This window comes from Brassica napus, chromosome C8 (genome assembly GCF_020379485.1).
Source record: "Brassica napus cultivar Da-Ae chromosome C8, Da-Ae, whole genome shotgun sequence".
NCBI classification, from domain to species: Eukaryota; Viridiplantae; Streptophyta; class Magnoliopsida; order Brassicales; family Brassicaceae; genus Brassica; species Brassica napus.
Genome location: NC_063451.1, coordinates 7,246,665 through 7,262,399, shown reverse-complemented (window position 1 = coordinate 7,262,399; position 15,735 = coordinate 7,246,665). Strand labels below are relative to the sequence as shown.

Below are 15,735 nucleotides of genomic sequence, written 5' to 3'. Positions count from 1 at the left end.
GGAAGTGCTCCGATGTTTCAGTTTTGACTCCATCTGGATCGATTGGATAATGGAATGTGTCAGCTCTGTTTCCTACTCCTTCCTTATAAATGGTTCTCCACGAGGTCGTGTTACTCCTTCCCGAGGCTTACGACAAGGCGATCCCCTATCTCCATACCTCTTCATACTATGCACAGAAGTCCTCTCCGGACTATGCCAGCAAGCTCAAGAGAAAGTATCCCTCCCTGGTCTGAAGGTAGCGCGCAACTCCCCGGCAATAAATCACCTTTTGTTTGCGGATGATACTATGTTTTTCTGTAGAACAAGCCAAGCGAGTTGCGCCACTCTCCAAAACATCCTTACTCGGTATGGGAACGCCTCGGGTCTGATGATAAATCTCCTTAAGTCGACCATTACCTTCTCCTCTAAAACTCCCTTCGACACCCGAAACCGAGTTAAGCTCCAGCTTCACATCGACAAAGAAGGTGGTATTGGCAAATACTTAGGACTACCGGAACATTTCAGGCGCCGGAAACTAGACATTTTTGCCAGTATAGTGGATAGGATAAGACAGAGATCACACAGTTGAACGGCAAGCTTCCTCTCGGGAGCAGGGAAGCAAGTGCTCCTTAAGGCGGTCTTGGCTGCAATGCCCTCATATGCCATGTCCTGTTTCAAGCTCCCCATCTCTTTGTGTAAGCAAATTCAATCCTTTTTTACATGTTTCTGGTGGGATGCCAAACCGAGCACTAGAAAGATGAGTTGGATTTCATGGGATCGCCTTACTCTTCCCAAGTCAGTAGGTGGCCTTGGTTTTAGGGAAATTGAGATTTTCAATGATGCTCTCCTCGCTAAATTAGCCTGGCGGATACTCAAGGACCCTACTTCACTTTTGTCTCGTACTTTATTGGGCAAGTATTGTCACACATACTCCTTTATGGAGTGTTCTGCGCCAAGCTCAGCTTCACACGGATGGAGAGGACTTTTGGCAGCTCGAGAAGTTAAAAAAAAAGGTATGGGTTGGGTGGTGGGGAACGGGAAAGATATAAACATCTGGAGTATGCCTTGGCTTGCGCTGGATAAACCTTCGAGGCCTATAGGTCCCCCACCTCTCAGTTCCAAAGATCTATGTGTCCAAGACCTCTTCCTACCGAACTCCACCTCATGGGATCTTGCAGCTATCCGTTTACACTTGCCTCACCATGAGTGGGAGATTCTGACACTGAACCCAAGCTCCCTCGGTATGTTAGATACCATAGTCTGGCTTCCAGAAAAGAATGGCGAGTACTCCACAAAAACAGGGTATGCGATCTCGAAGCTTAACGTCTCTCCACTTCGAACTCAAACTTTCAATTGGAACCAGTGTGTGTGGAATGTTGCCACCTCTCCTAAGACTAAACATCTACTCTGGAGAATTGGAAACAATGCATTCTCAGTGGGAGTGAATCTTCTAGCTCGTGGTATAATGGTGGAGGGAACATGCAAGAGATGCGGTGCACCAGAGACAGTCCTTCATGTCCTCCTGCAATGCCCGTATGCGGTACGCGTCTGGAACCTACTCCCAGCGATTTTAAAGCCATCTCCAGATGCCACTGCCACGATTCCTCTGCTTCTACAAAATAGCAAAAAAATAACCTGTCTCCCTCCAACGGGCGTCTCCAACCCGATTCATTCATGGCTCTTCTGGTACTTATGGACCAGCCACAACAGACTCATGTTTGAAGATCTTGTACTGTCAGAACAGGAGGTGATTCAAAGGTCATTAAAAGAAGCTAGGACATGGCAAGAAGCACAAAAGAAAACTCGCTCCCCTACTAACCGGCCTACAACTACTCGTAAGTCTTGCTCCACCTCATTGGTAACTCCTGGATTATCTTGCTTTGTGGATGCAGCTTGGGATGTAAGGTCTGGTAATGGGGGCATGGGATGGAAATTCACAGATAAGGGTTCCGGTTTTGCCTCCCAAGATTCTACAAACCGACGTCATGTATCCTCTGCCCTAACAGCAGAGACACTCGCGGTTAAAGTTGCTCTAATGGCAGCCGTTTTGTCTGATGTTCGATGGCTTACTCTGTTCTCGAACTCAAAGACCCTCGTTACTCTGCTCACTTCAGGTGGCAAATGTGTCGAGCTTCAAGGCTTGTTGCATGATATCCGAATGTTATGTACCTCCCTTGACTCTATCTCCTTTCGTTTTGTACCTCGTTTAGACAACGTTGAGGCTGATTCCTTAGCTAAGACAGCTCTTTTCACTCTCTCTTGTCAGGCCTCTGAGCCGATGTAAGACCTTTAAGTTTTATTAATATAATGATGGTTTGTTCAAAAAAAAGACCCTAATCCAAATATCAAAACATGCACATTGTACATAATATGAAGCATTATTAAAATAGAATAATAACAATGAGATAGCATAGTACAATTTGGAATTTACAGTACATACGAGAATAACAGAGTTGATGGAGGCGGTGGTGATTATGGAGGAAGAGATGATGGTTGATAGGATTGTGGCCTAGAAAATATAAAATACTGAACAAAGATTACAGATTTGTGGTGATTGTAGTGGAAGTGGCGACAATAAAAGAGATAGTGGTGATTAAGAAAGAAATGACGGTGGTGGCGATTGGTATTTAAAGAAGAAAGTGTTTGAGATTTTATTGACCGGATACTAAGGGCAATATAGTATATAATATAGTAATAATGGTGACTCTTTTTTTTAGTTAGATACTTAAATATGTTTTATTTCTTAGCTATCTAGCCTAATTTCCCTACTACTATCACGATAATATTTTTCTCTTAATTTATTTATTTTTAATTTAAAAAGTGAGTTTTTTAAACTGAAAACTGATCTATTAAATATTAATCAGGTTTGAAGTGATTAGGCAAACCATGCTTATAATTACGTATTTTCTCTGCACATGCAGACATAATTATCTTGCGGATATTTATTAATACATAAATATTAATTCAAAGATCAACATAATAAATTATTATTTATGTCTTCAAAAAAAAAATTAAATTAAACAATGATTGTCACATCGCAAATGTTGTACAACATACATCATTTTAATTTGAACATTACCTGAAAATACAACTAAGCAAAACAAACACTTTAAAATATGACTGATTGGTCTGGATCGCCTATCGTCATGGGTGGTGAAGGCCGCTTGGACTACTGTCCGAGTTGAGGACTTATAATTGTTGGCGAATTTTGGGGAAAGCTCGACCATATCTTGAGATATGGTAACTCTCCTTTATATATAAGTTTCTTTTAATCTGGAGATAGAAGATATTTTTGATTTGGAAGTCGAAAGTCGGAAATCTAGAAACCAAACATCGACGTCCTACTCTAACTCTCCTAAGTTAATTTATCCGCAACATGGTTTATATGAATTTTAAATAAACACGAGCGTATAACATTTTAAAATTTAGTATAGCCTTTTGCTTAAAAATAAAAATAAAAAAAATATAAGAAAAGAGAGTACAATATCCAATCTCATCAAGGATGTAACCAATTATTTTATTTTCTTGCAAGTCTATGCAAATGGATAAAACCAACCCACCACTTTTGAAACATGCTAATCCACAAAGGAGAAATTTTTTTTACATTGATTCCCAATTTGTTATATCTCTAACAGCCGCACAATTATTTCCTCCAAGGTTTAGATAGCAAATCATCAAGAAAAAAGGTTTCAAGAAAACTGTTAATATGTGCAAAATGTTTCCATTTTCCATGAGACATGAGTCAGTGAACTAGACTGAAGAAGCCGAATAACCAACAAAAAAGGTCAAAACAAATAGCCAAATACTTAATTCTACAATCACTTTAAGGTGCATGATTGTCGAAATTGCTATGTCATTATTAAAACTGCTAACTTGTTAATCATTAATTGGTAACAAATTTGCCACCTACACCAAGTATCAAAGAATATGGTAGAAAACATCCCAAGTATGAGAATATTTCAATAACATCACCAGGTTTATGTTAATTGATTTTAACCTTAGTTAATGAGGTTAATCCGTAATATATTAAAATGAACTATGTTTTAAACAAACCCGACACAACTTATTAAACCCGATCAGACACAACTTAACTTATCATTTTTCCCAAATCAATTTTTTTAGGGTTCATAGATAAAATTGATTTGGGGAAAAGTAGAGAGAGAGAGAGAGAGAGAGAGAGAGAGAGAGAGAGAGAGAGAGAGAGAGAGAGAGAGAGAGAGAGAGAGAGAGAGAGAGAGAGAGAGAGTCAATCCCCTATATATTATTTGAGAAACATTACAACTTCTTTTTGTAGCCACGTGTCATCACTAGGATGATTCTTAGAATCATTAGAGAAATATGTTGGTCCATCTAATTATATAATAAGCTTTTTATTAAACTAACTATAAATTCATTATTAATGTTCTTTAAAATTTTCTTGAATAAAAATTACGGAATTGCCTAATGCGGCTAAAGTATATATGGCAATTAATGATTTTGAATAATAAAGATTTGATAAAAATTAGTGGATCTTCTATCATATTTGTTTAATTTTAAACTATTAAACTAAATTAAACAACCACAATAACCATATAATAAAAATTTAGATTTTTCTGTATATGTTATATTTCGAATTTTAAAAATGATTATAAATTACTAAAACTGTTAAAAGTCTTACATTCAAATTTTGTGATCCATGATTTAAACTTTTTGTTATAACAAAATACAAATGATTATAAAATCATATACGTAAAAAGTCAAATTTAATTAATTATTAAGATTGATATATTAATATATATATATATATATATATATATATATTGTTTTGAACCATATCAAATACATAAATATTTTAGTTTCGAAATTTAATTTGAAAAAAGAAATTTATAAGAGCTTTGAATGAACATTGACAACTTAATTTTAAAAAAAATTATAAATTACTAAAAGTATTAATCCCACAATGAAAATTTTGTTATCAGTAATTTAAAGTTTTTAATATAAAAGATACAAATGATAAAAAAAATCATATGAGTAGAAATCATCATTTAATAGACATTAATATTAAAAATATAATATGCATGTTAATATCATTTAAAATTTAATTACATATCCTATCAAATAGAAAAAAAATATTGTTTGGATTAATAAAATTTATTTAATTATATGTTCGCACCAATTTAATTATATATGTTAGTTAATGACTTTTAATTATCTAATATATATTTATTATTTCATGTAAAAACATATAATATATATATAATTATTTTTATATATAATTTTCATCCCGCGCAAGGCGCAGGTCTTAACCTAGTTTATTTGCTATTTTTTCGTAACACAGAGAGATGGAGTCGATTCTAGGATTCAATCAAAGGAAGATGGTCAGTCATACATGGATTCACGATGAGGTAACAATGTCTTTCACGATGTCTTAAGCGAAACGTTGTCGGAGATTTGACGATGTCTTTTTTACCGATTTTTGTGATTTTATTGGTAACAGTGATCTTATCTTAGTGAAAATCAACTGTTTTCATCCGGGTATGTTCAAAAATGAAGAAGATGGGAAGTTAAATTATGTCAATGGTTTTCTTGAGCAGCTTGAAGTCGATGGTGATGCAGTATTGAAGAACTTATGAAGAAGATGGTTTAGAAATTTAGTGTGGAAAAAATTTGGTACATGTTAACATATGAGGATATCTTAGAGAAGAAGGATTTGGTTGAAAATAGAGAGGAAAACAAAAGGAAGATGAATGCCAATGGTCGTTCGTATAGGGAGCTTGATGTCTTCACAGAGTCTAAAGTTGTTACTGTGATAGAGGTCGATAATAATGAGAGAGTACTGATGAGATTGACACATAGGCTGAGCAACATGCTGTTTATGGTGATGAGATAGTTGAGCAACAGGCTCTTGATGATGACGAGATTGATGTTGAGCAACAAGATGATACCTATGATGGTGATCAGGAAGTAGAAAAGAGTGAAGATGAGTACCAAGACACTAATGAATTTGATAATGAAGATGATATTGACAAAAAAATTGAAGAGGATCTTAGCATGTTTAGAAATGAGAACTACGAGGATGAGATTCCAGACAAGGATGTGATATATAGACATTGAGCAGTCATCTGGTGATGAAGAGGAACAAACTGAGAGGATGGCTAAAAGGGGGGGGGACACTACAGGAAATGTGGGTATTAATAACGGGCGTTAAACGCTATTACTTCGTTTTAATAGCGTTCCCTAAAACGCTCTGACAGCGCCCGTTATCGTAGCTCTGACCCTTTTGATAGCGGATCTTTCGAATGCTATAGTTTAAATAAACAACGAGAACAAATGTTTCGTGTTATTAATTTATTTTTAATTGTCCGAAAATTTATTAAAAATAATTACCAAACTATATTAAAAACTACACCTAAACATATTTAACCAAAACATTATTCATAATTAAATAATTCAAAATTAAATCAAAAATTAATTCATAATTAAAAATTAAATTTTATTTATTAATTAAAATCAGTATACAAATAACTGGTTTTCAATTAATATCGGTTTATTTCTTAACATTGGTTTACACACAAACCGGTTTATTAAATTAACCCTATCTAAACCAAACCTAATAAACCAACCAAAACTAAACCTAATCTACGCCGCTGCCTTCCTCTTTCGTCACCTTCCTCTTCCATCTTCCTTACGTCTTTGTCTTCTCCCTCTTTCTCTCTTTCTTCTTCTTGCTCGGATCCATCTCCACCAGCAAAGCTTCTTCATATCCGTCTTCTTCCTGTAACAAGAACAAACAAATCAAAAATCAAATTAATTTCGAAATCTAAAACTTAAACTTCAAACTTTTACACTATCCGAAACTGATCAAATTGAAACTCAGATCCTAAACAGCTTAGATTAATTTCGAAATTGTCTTAAACTTAACAGTATCAATTGAAATAAGATCAATCATAAACATAAACAAATTAATCAATCTTCTCAAACCAAAACAGAAACAGATAGCACAGATTCTACACAAGCAAACAAAGATCTGATTTCTTTGCAAGACTATGAAAACTCTAAACTCAGAATTGTGATCAAAGAATTCTATTTTAACAGATCTCAACACCACAAACAACAGATCGATCAAATTTCAGCAGAATATGAAACGACCAAACAAAATCAGAGACAAGATGAAGAGCACCCCCGACCGAACTCTATCTCTTCTTTATTCTCTCGGTCTCCTCTCTCTCCAGTGAGGCCGTAAACGATGGATTCTGGGGAAGAGAGGACCAAAATGGGACGGCATCCAAACTTGAGGAAGAGAACAAGGCCGTAGACACGAAATTGAGGATTCAAAATCGATGGGAGAGATGAGAGCAAAGAAGATGAAAAGACTAAAAAAAAAAGAATGGATCTGTCGGCAGAGAGAGGGAGCCAGTGAGGGAAAATGAAAAAAGAAAAAAATGAATCTTGACCTTTGATTTAATATAATCCAACGGTTGAGAAGGTGATCCGTGTATATAGATCTAATTGGCCAAGACAACTTTGTCTTTCTTTTTTATTTTCTTGTGTCTTGTATTTCATTATTTGATGATTTTTTTTGTGCTTATATTTGTTTAAAGTAATGTTTTATTCAAAAATTATATTTTGAAGTTTATAATTTAAGATTTAATTTTACAATTTTGAAATTGGGAATATAGTGTGGAGCTAGTTTTAAGATTTAAGATTTAAGAAGAGAATATTAAATTTGAAGTTTAGTTAACTAATCTGAATATATATATGGGGCTTGGAGTTATGATAAGATTTGAGATTGTTTTTTGAAAATAATAATTTGATAGTTTGTATTAAGATTTGGATGTAGAGGTTTGAAGTGTAATGTTAAGGGTTTGAAGTGTACTATATAAACCCCTAAACTACTATATATATATTTTAGTAGATTATTATTTATTCTAAAGTGAAGTTTAAGATTTACAAGATTAACATTTTAGATTAAATTAATAGTTTAGGATTAAGAAAAATAACTTTAGTTTTACAATTTATTTTTTAAGTACGAGTATCTTCAATGTTTATGATATAGCACTGTTGTTTTTACTAAATATAGTTCATTATGATTTAGAGGTTTAGAGTTATGAAAGTATAAGGTTTAGAGTTGTATGTAAAGGTTTGTGATTAAGATTTAGATTTGAAGTTTGTTAAATTTTAAAAATTTAGATTGGAAGTATATATTTAGTGGATGAACGGTTTATGTTTGAAGTTAGGATTTTGGGCATAGAATTTGATGGAGAATTTAAGGTTTACATTTAAGATTTGAGAGTTTTAAAAATTAGATTTAAAGTTTAAGTTTAAATGTTGGGTTTAAAATCTGAAAAAGACGTTATCTAGTATTTAGAATATCATTCAAGCTTGAAGTTTAGGGTTTAGGGAATTAGATTTATGGTATTAGATGGATTCAGGTTGCATTAGTATATTTATATCGAACTGTCTTTTCATATAAATATTAAAAGTTTTTTTTTTTTTAAAGTTCAAAATTTAGACTTTATGATTATATTTATGGTCTAGGGGTTAAAAATATATCTAGGGGTTAGGGGTTAAAAATAAGTCTAGCTAGTCGCTTTGTTAAAATTATATATAAATTTATAAATAGAAATGATAAGATCTTTATAATATATATTGCAATATGATTAAAAATATAATTTTCTCTAATAAAACATAAATAAATCATAAATTACAATATGCTTTTCCATTAAAGATTCAAAACATACAAAATCAATTGATGAAACACATGAACTCAAAGCAAAATACAACACACTCGGTGATTAAGTCTTGCATTGTTATCCTTGTTGCCATAGTGAAGTCTGCATAGAACCCATGACCAAGAGGCTCTTTTTCACGACAGTCTTCAAGGTCCGGCCCTTACATCTATATGCATTTACACCATTGTTATGTTACACACAAGAACACAATCACAAGCATGTTTTTGAGGTTGCAAAACAATTCCTAAGATTGCTACCTCAGCGATCAAGTGTTGAGAAGCAATTTTTGCTAGTTACCGCAGTCGCCTCCTCTGCTCACTACCACTGCCGCTTCCATTGTTTTCTGTCAAGTAAATGCTAACGTCTGTTATAGTCCACAAAACACTTTCTTAAACAAAACTAAAGTGAAGATCTTTCTTTACCTTACTATTTTTAGTGTAGAGCACAAAGGTGCCTTCATTGCGTACATCTATATACAAGAGGTAAAGGCAAACCGTGGAAGAACTATTGGGGCTATATATCATAGAGTTAGTAGCATACAAGTGAAAGTAAAAGAGAGAGATAGTTATGTATAAACCTTCTTTAGATTCTCAAGTATACTGAACTAAGCAAAAGTAGATTTGTATATGCATGGACAGGCTCGATCAAGAAAGCTAATGATGTCATAAAGGACACAATCGCACCGGAGCCTAAATAAGAGCCTTGATATCTTGCATATTTGCATTGTTTTAAGTCTCCATTTTGCATATAATGATCATATAGATTAGGAACTTAGCATCTTTAGAATCCATATTGCATTCATATGTCCTAATCAGGTAGTGGAGTGTCCTATGAAGTAATTGGAAGTGTCTATAAGCATTATGGCTCAAGAAGAGATGGAAAATGAAGTTAGTTCGAGTTTAAGCGAGCACAACTCGGGTTGAACCAACGCGGGTACTCTTACCCGCGTCGAGGCATCGAGAGGAGCCAACGGAGAGCTCCAACGCGGCTTGGATCACGCGGACACCGTTACCCGCACGCACAGAGAGAAACGAAGCATAGACGATCTCACGTGGGTTGAGTGACGCGGGGTCGCATACCCGCGTAGGAAGAAGAGAAGACGACGGTCCGACGCGGGGTGAGGCCACACGGAGACGCCTACCCGCTCGCATTAAGAAAGAAGCTCGATGACTATCCGACGCGGGTGGTGCGACGCGGGGTGTTCCCAGTTGTTTCGACCCGAGTCGAAACTTTACCTTAGTCGAATTTTAATGTTTTTAAGGGCTTTTAAGACTTTTTAATGGAAACCATTAAGTTTACCAAAAACATATAAATACTCTTGTAATCCTAAAGTTAGGATCATCTTGTTTTCTATCTAATAAAAAAAAGGAACCTTTAGGTAAAAAGATCTAATCTTGATCATTATCCTTTGTGATTGCTTTGTTAATTTGATCACTAATCATGATTAACACCAAATCATCATTGATTCCGGGGTTTATCATGAAGATTAGTGAGTAATTATATTTGGATTCATGGGCTAGGGAGACTAAGGGTGATTAGGCTAGATCTAAGGTGTTGTAGCACAGATCCATCTTGTTCCTTGCTAGTAAAGTGTTTTTAATGCAGTTTTAGAGTTGGCCTCTCTAAAGTTGAGCCTTAGGCATTTCACACCCGATAGGTGTTCGATGAAATGCCTGAACCAACTCTACTATGCTTTTAACACTTTTTACCAAAGAGATTTGATGTTAAAGGTGTTAAGATGGCTAATGGACTTGAAATTAATGATTGCTTAGATAATATTCAACCAAAGAGATTTGATGCTTGAGTTATCTTAGTGAATGAGCATTCATCTAGAGATAGAGTTTGTTTAGGATTGTGCCTAGGTCTAAGGTTAATAGATGATTGAAAGATACCATCTTTAGATTGAAACTTGATCACCCAAGGTCAATTCCCTTAGCCCATGAGTTCTCCCACCTCATAAGAAAGGAAAGCTTTGTTCTTTATTGCATTTTATTAGTATTCAAGTTCAAAATCATCTCACCAATTGATAGCACTTAGATTAAGCATGGTCTTGCATTCCCTTTGCTTTAGAATCACTTAGAACTGGTTTGACATCCTTTATACTATAACATTTGATTAGGAGCCTTGAAAACTCCTAACATCAAGCCTGCAAGTGTCATAGCTCCAACTGAGAACACGGACAAAGATCCGAGATAAATAACTTGAACGATCTAAGGGATAAGCGACTTCAATTTCTTCTTCTTAAAACGTTCAGACAGATCAGCGCTAGCAAACCTCTGAAACCTCACAGTCTCAGAAACTCTGCCTTATTAGCCTTCACAAAAAAAATTGCAGGAAGTACCTGTAGATAAAAACATCCACTTAAGTCATAAAAAAAACTATAAGAACAAGAGGAATTAGAGTCTAATACTTCATTCAAGTAGGCGGAGAGTAACACATTCACACATATTAAGATTCAATCTTTGTACAACATACTGTAAAAAAGGTAACAACTTTCTCCTTAACAGAATCAATTGAAATAAGATCAATCATAAATAGAAACAAATTAATCACTCTTCTCAAACCCAACCAGAAACAAATAACATAGATTCTACACAAGCAAACACAGATCTGATTTCTCTGCAAGAATATGAAAAGTCTAAACTCAGAATTGTGATCAAAGAACTATATTTTATCAGATTTCAACACCACAAACAACAGATCGATCAAATCTCAGCAGAATATGAAAAGGCCAAACGAAAATCAAAACAAAATCAGAGAGAGAGAGCTTGACCGGCGAGGTTCATTGCAAACAAGAGACAATGAATAGCCTTATTGAAGTTTTGATTTGAGATAACTATTTGGATTTTCTGAGAAACAAGGAGAAAAAGAGAGTTTCGTCGAAGAAAAACAGTGAAGAAAAAGTTAAATTAGGATGTAAATAAAGTCTCGTCAAAGATCAACTTAAAGTATTTTGACTAAAATTTGACATATTTTACACTTACAATAGCATTTAATTTTGGATATGCAATTGTAAAACGCATATATTTAGCAAATTTAGGCGGTTAATTTTTTTTTAATTTTCCCGCGATAACAATTATAGCGTTTTAAATTGACAAACGCTATAAAAAAACAAGTGTTGGTACATAATAGCAGAACTGTCATAAACGCTATAATCTGATGCTATTAATACCCACATTTCTTGTAGTGAGAATTAGATGAGGTTTTTAGTCTCATGCAGACATTTTACAGTGGTGAAGAGTTTAATAAGCAAGTTATCAAATATATTCTCAAGACAAGAAGAAATGTAATCTTTGACAGATGGGATAAGACAAAAATTGGTGCTAATGCAATGGTAAATATGAAGGCTACAACTCAAGGAAGTGTCCTCATTAGGTATACTGTCATCGTATAGTAAAGTATTCGTCTTTGTTGTCATTCATTCATTCATTCATTCACTTTTGTTGCGGTCTGAAGAAAGCAGTGCCAAGCGTAGATGTCTCAACATGGAACAACATGCTCAATAACAAGAAGCCGAGGACGTCTCCTCAACTACACCACCTGCAACACAAACTTAGATGTGTACTACGATGCCTTTTTGGATGTATGCAAATTGATGTTTTATATTTTTTTCAGTTAAACTTTGATATATAGATATTTCTTTTTGGGAATGTCTTTGATAACTCTTTTAATGTATTGCTTATCTTTAATATCTATGACAAATCAGCTATTTAGGAATGTAATTTATGGGTTTGCGAATGTATTTTAAGCTACTTTGAGTGTTCAAGCTTTACAATTTGCTAACAACATCATAGTTTGAAAAAGAGGACAACCAAATGATGTTCAAGCATTACAACAAGAGGACACACTTACTGTGATAGAGGTCGATAATAATGAGAGAGCACTGATGAGATTGACACATAGGCTGAGCAACATGCTGTTTATGGTGATGAGATAGACGTAGAGGCTGAGCAAAAAGCTCTTGATGATGACGAGATTGATGCTAAGCAATAGGCTTTTGTTGGTGACGAGATTGATGCTGAGCAACAGGCTCTTGATAGTGACGAGATTGATGTTGAGCAACAAGATGATACCTATGATGGTGATCAGGAAGTAGAAAAGAGTGAAGATGAGTACCAAGACACTAATGAATTTGATAATGAAGATGATACTGACAAAAAATTTGAAGAGGATCTTAGCATGTTTAGGAATGAGAACTACGAGGATGAGATTCGAAACAAGGATGTGATATATCCTGACATTGAGCAGGCATCTGGTGATGAAGAGGAACAAACAGAGAGGATGGCTAAAAGGGGAGGAATTAGATGGCATTTTTAGTCTCATGCAGACATTTTACAGTGGTGAAAATTTTAATAAGCAAGTTATCAAATATATTCTCAAGACAAGAAGAAATGTAATCTTTGATAGATGGGATAAGACAAAGATTGGTGCTCAATGCAATAGTAAATATGAAGGCTACAACTCAAGAAAGTGTCCTCATGAGGTATATTGTCATCGTATAGTAAAGTATTCGTATTTGTTGCCATTCATTCATTAATTTATTCATTCATTCACTTTTGTTGCAGTCTATAGAAAGCAGAGCCAAGCGTAGGCGTCTCAACATGGAACAACATGCTCAATAACAAGAAGCCGAGGACGTCTCCTCAACTACACCACCTGCAACACAAACTTAGATGTGTACTAGGATGCCTTTTTGGATGTATGCAAATTGATGTTTTATATTTTTTTTCAGTTAAACTTTGATCCGTAGATATTTCTTTTTGGGAATGTCTTTGATAACTCTTTTAATGTATTGCTTATCTTTAATATCTATGACAAATCAGCTATTTAGGAATGTAATTTATGGGTTTCCGAATGTATTCTAAGCTATTTTGAGTGTTCAAGCCTTACAATTTTCTAACAACATCATAGTTTGAAAAAGAGGACAACCAAATGATGTTCAAGCATTACAACAAAAGGACACAAAGGACGCAATTACTGTGATAGAGGTCGATAATAATGAGAGAGTACTGATGAGATTGACACATAGGCTGAGAAACATGCTGTTTATGGTGATGAGATAGACGTAGAGGCTGAGCAAAAAGCTCTTGATGATGACGAGATTGATGCTAAGCAATAGGCTTTTGTTGGTGGCGAGATTGATGCTGAGCAACAGGCTCTTGATGGTGACGAGATTGATGTTGAGAAACAAGATGATACGTATGATGGTGATCAGGAAGTAGAAAAGAGTGAAGATGAGTACCAAGACACTAATGAATTTGATGATGAAGATGATACTGACAAAAAATTTGAAGAGGATCTTAGCATGTTTAGGAATGAGATCTACGAGGATGAGATTCGAAATAAGGATGTGATATATCCTGACATTGAGCAATCATCTGATGATGAAGAGGAACAAACAGAGAGGATGGCTAAAAGGGGGGGGGGAATTAGATGGCGTTTTTAGTCTCATGCAGACATTTTACAGTGGTAAAAATTTTAATAAGCAAGTTATCAAATATATTCTCAAGACAAGAAGAAATGTAATCTTTGACAGATGGGATAAGACAAAGATTGGTGCTAAATGCAATAGTAAATATGAAGGTTACAACTCAAGGAAGTGTCCTCATGTGGTATATTGTCATCGTATAGTAAATTATTCGTCTTTGTTGCCATTCATTCATTCGTTCATTCATTCATTCACTTTTGTTTCAGTCTAAACAAAGCAGAGCCAAGCGTAGGTGTCTCAACATGGAACAACATGCTCAATAACAAGAAGCCGAGGACGTCTCCTCAACTACACCACCTGCAACATAAACCTAGATGTGTACTAGGATGCCTTTTTGGATGTATGAAAATTGATGTTTTATATTTTTTTTTCAGTTAAAATTTTGATCCATAGATATTTCTTTTTAGGAATGTCTTTGATAACTCTTTTAATGTATTGCTTATCGTTAATATCTATGACAAATCATCTATTTAGGAATGTAATTTATGGGTTTCCGAATGTATTCTAAGCTATTTTGAGTGTTCAATTATTATAGTTTGCTAACAACATCATAGTTTAAAAAATAGGACAGCCAAATGATGTTCAAGCATTACAACAAGAGGACACAGAGGACACAATTACTGTGATAGAAGTCAATAATAATCGATAATAATGAGAGAGTACTGATGAGATTGTCACATAGGCTGAGCAACATGATGTTTATGGTGATGAGATAGACGTAGAGGCTGAGCAAAAAGCTCTTGATGATGACGAGATTGATGCTGAGCAATAGGCTCTTGATGGTGACGAGATTGATGCTGAGCAATAGGCTCTTGATGATGACGAGATTGATGTTGAGCAACAATATGATACCTATGATGGTGATTAGGAAGTAGAAAAGAGTGAAGATGAGTACCAAGACACTAATGAATTTGATAATGACGATGACACTGACAAAATTTTTTGAAGAGGATCTTAGCATGTTTAGGAATGAGAACTACGAGGATGAGATTCGAGACAAGGATGTGATATATCCTGACATTGAGCAGTCATCTGGTGATGAAGAGGAACAAACTAAGAGGATGGCTAAAAGGGGGGGGGGGATTAGATGGCGTTTTTAGTCTCATGCAGACATTTTACAGTGGTGAAAATTTTAATAAGCAAGTTATCAAATATATTCTCAAGACAAGAAGAAATGTAATATTTGACAGATGGGATAAGACAAAGACTAGTGCTAAATGCAATGGTAAATATGAAGGCTACAACTCAAGGAAGTGTCCTCATGAGGTATATTGTCATGGTATAGTAAAGTATTCGTCTTTGTTGTCATTCATTCATTCATTCATTCACTTTTGTTGCAATCTAAAGAAAGCAGAGCCAAGCGTAGGCGTCTCAACATGGAACAACATGCTCAATAACAAGAAGCCAATGACGTCTCCTCAACTACACCACCTGCAACACAAACTTAGATGTGTACTAGGATGTATGAAAATTGATGTTTTATATTTTTTTTTCAGTTACACTTTGATCCATAGATATTTGTTTTTAGGAATGTCTTTGATAACTATTTTGATGTAT

General features: G+C 34.8%; 1 protein-coding gene and 1 long non-coding RNA gene across 2 annotated transcripts; one reads left to right on the top strand and one right to left on the bottom strand.

The window, feature by feature from the left end:
• Nucleotides 1-736: 736 nt before the first annotated feature.
• On the top strand, nt 737-2,263 carry LOC125591816. Its single transcript, XM_048766681.1, has one exon. It carries the CDS (start codon nt 737-739, stop codon nt 2,261-2,263), a length of 1,527 nt encoding a protein of 508 aa, XP_048622638.1.
• A 4,174-nt stretch (nt 2,264-6,437) lies between these two features.
• On the bottom strand, nt 6,438-15,570 carry LOC125591489. Its single transcript, XR_007327570.1, has 2 exons — nt 7,146-15,570; nt 6,438-6,733 (listed from the first exon to the last, which is right to left on the bottom strand). It is a non-coding gene; the product is annotated as an uncharacterized LOC125591489 (long non-coding RNA).
• Nucleotides 15,571-15,735: the final 165 nt, after the last annotated feature.

Bases quoted from the DNA above. Each gene is read 5' to 3' on its own strand.
- LOC125591816 (XM_048766681.1), top strand. From the start codon at position 737: ATGAGTTGGATTTCATGGGATCGCCTTACTCTTCCCAAGTCAGTAGGT.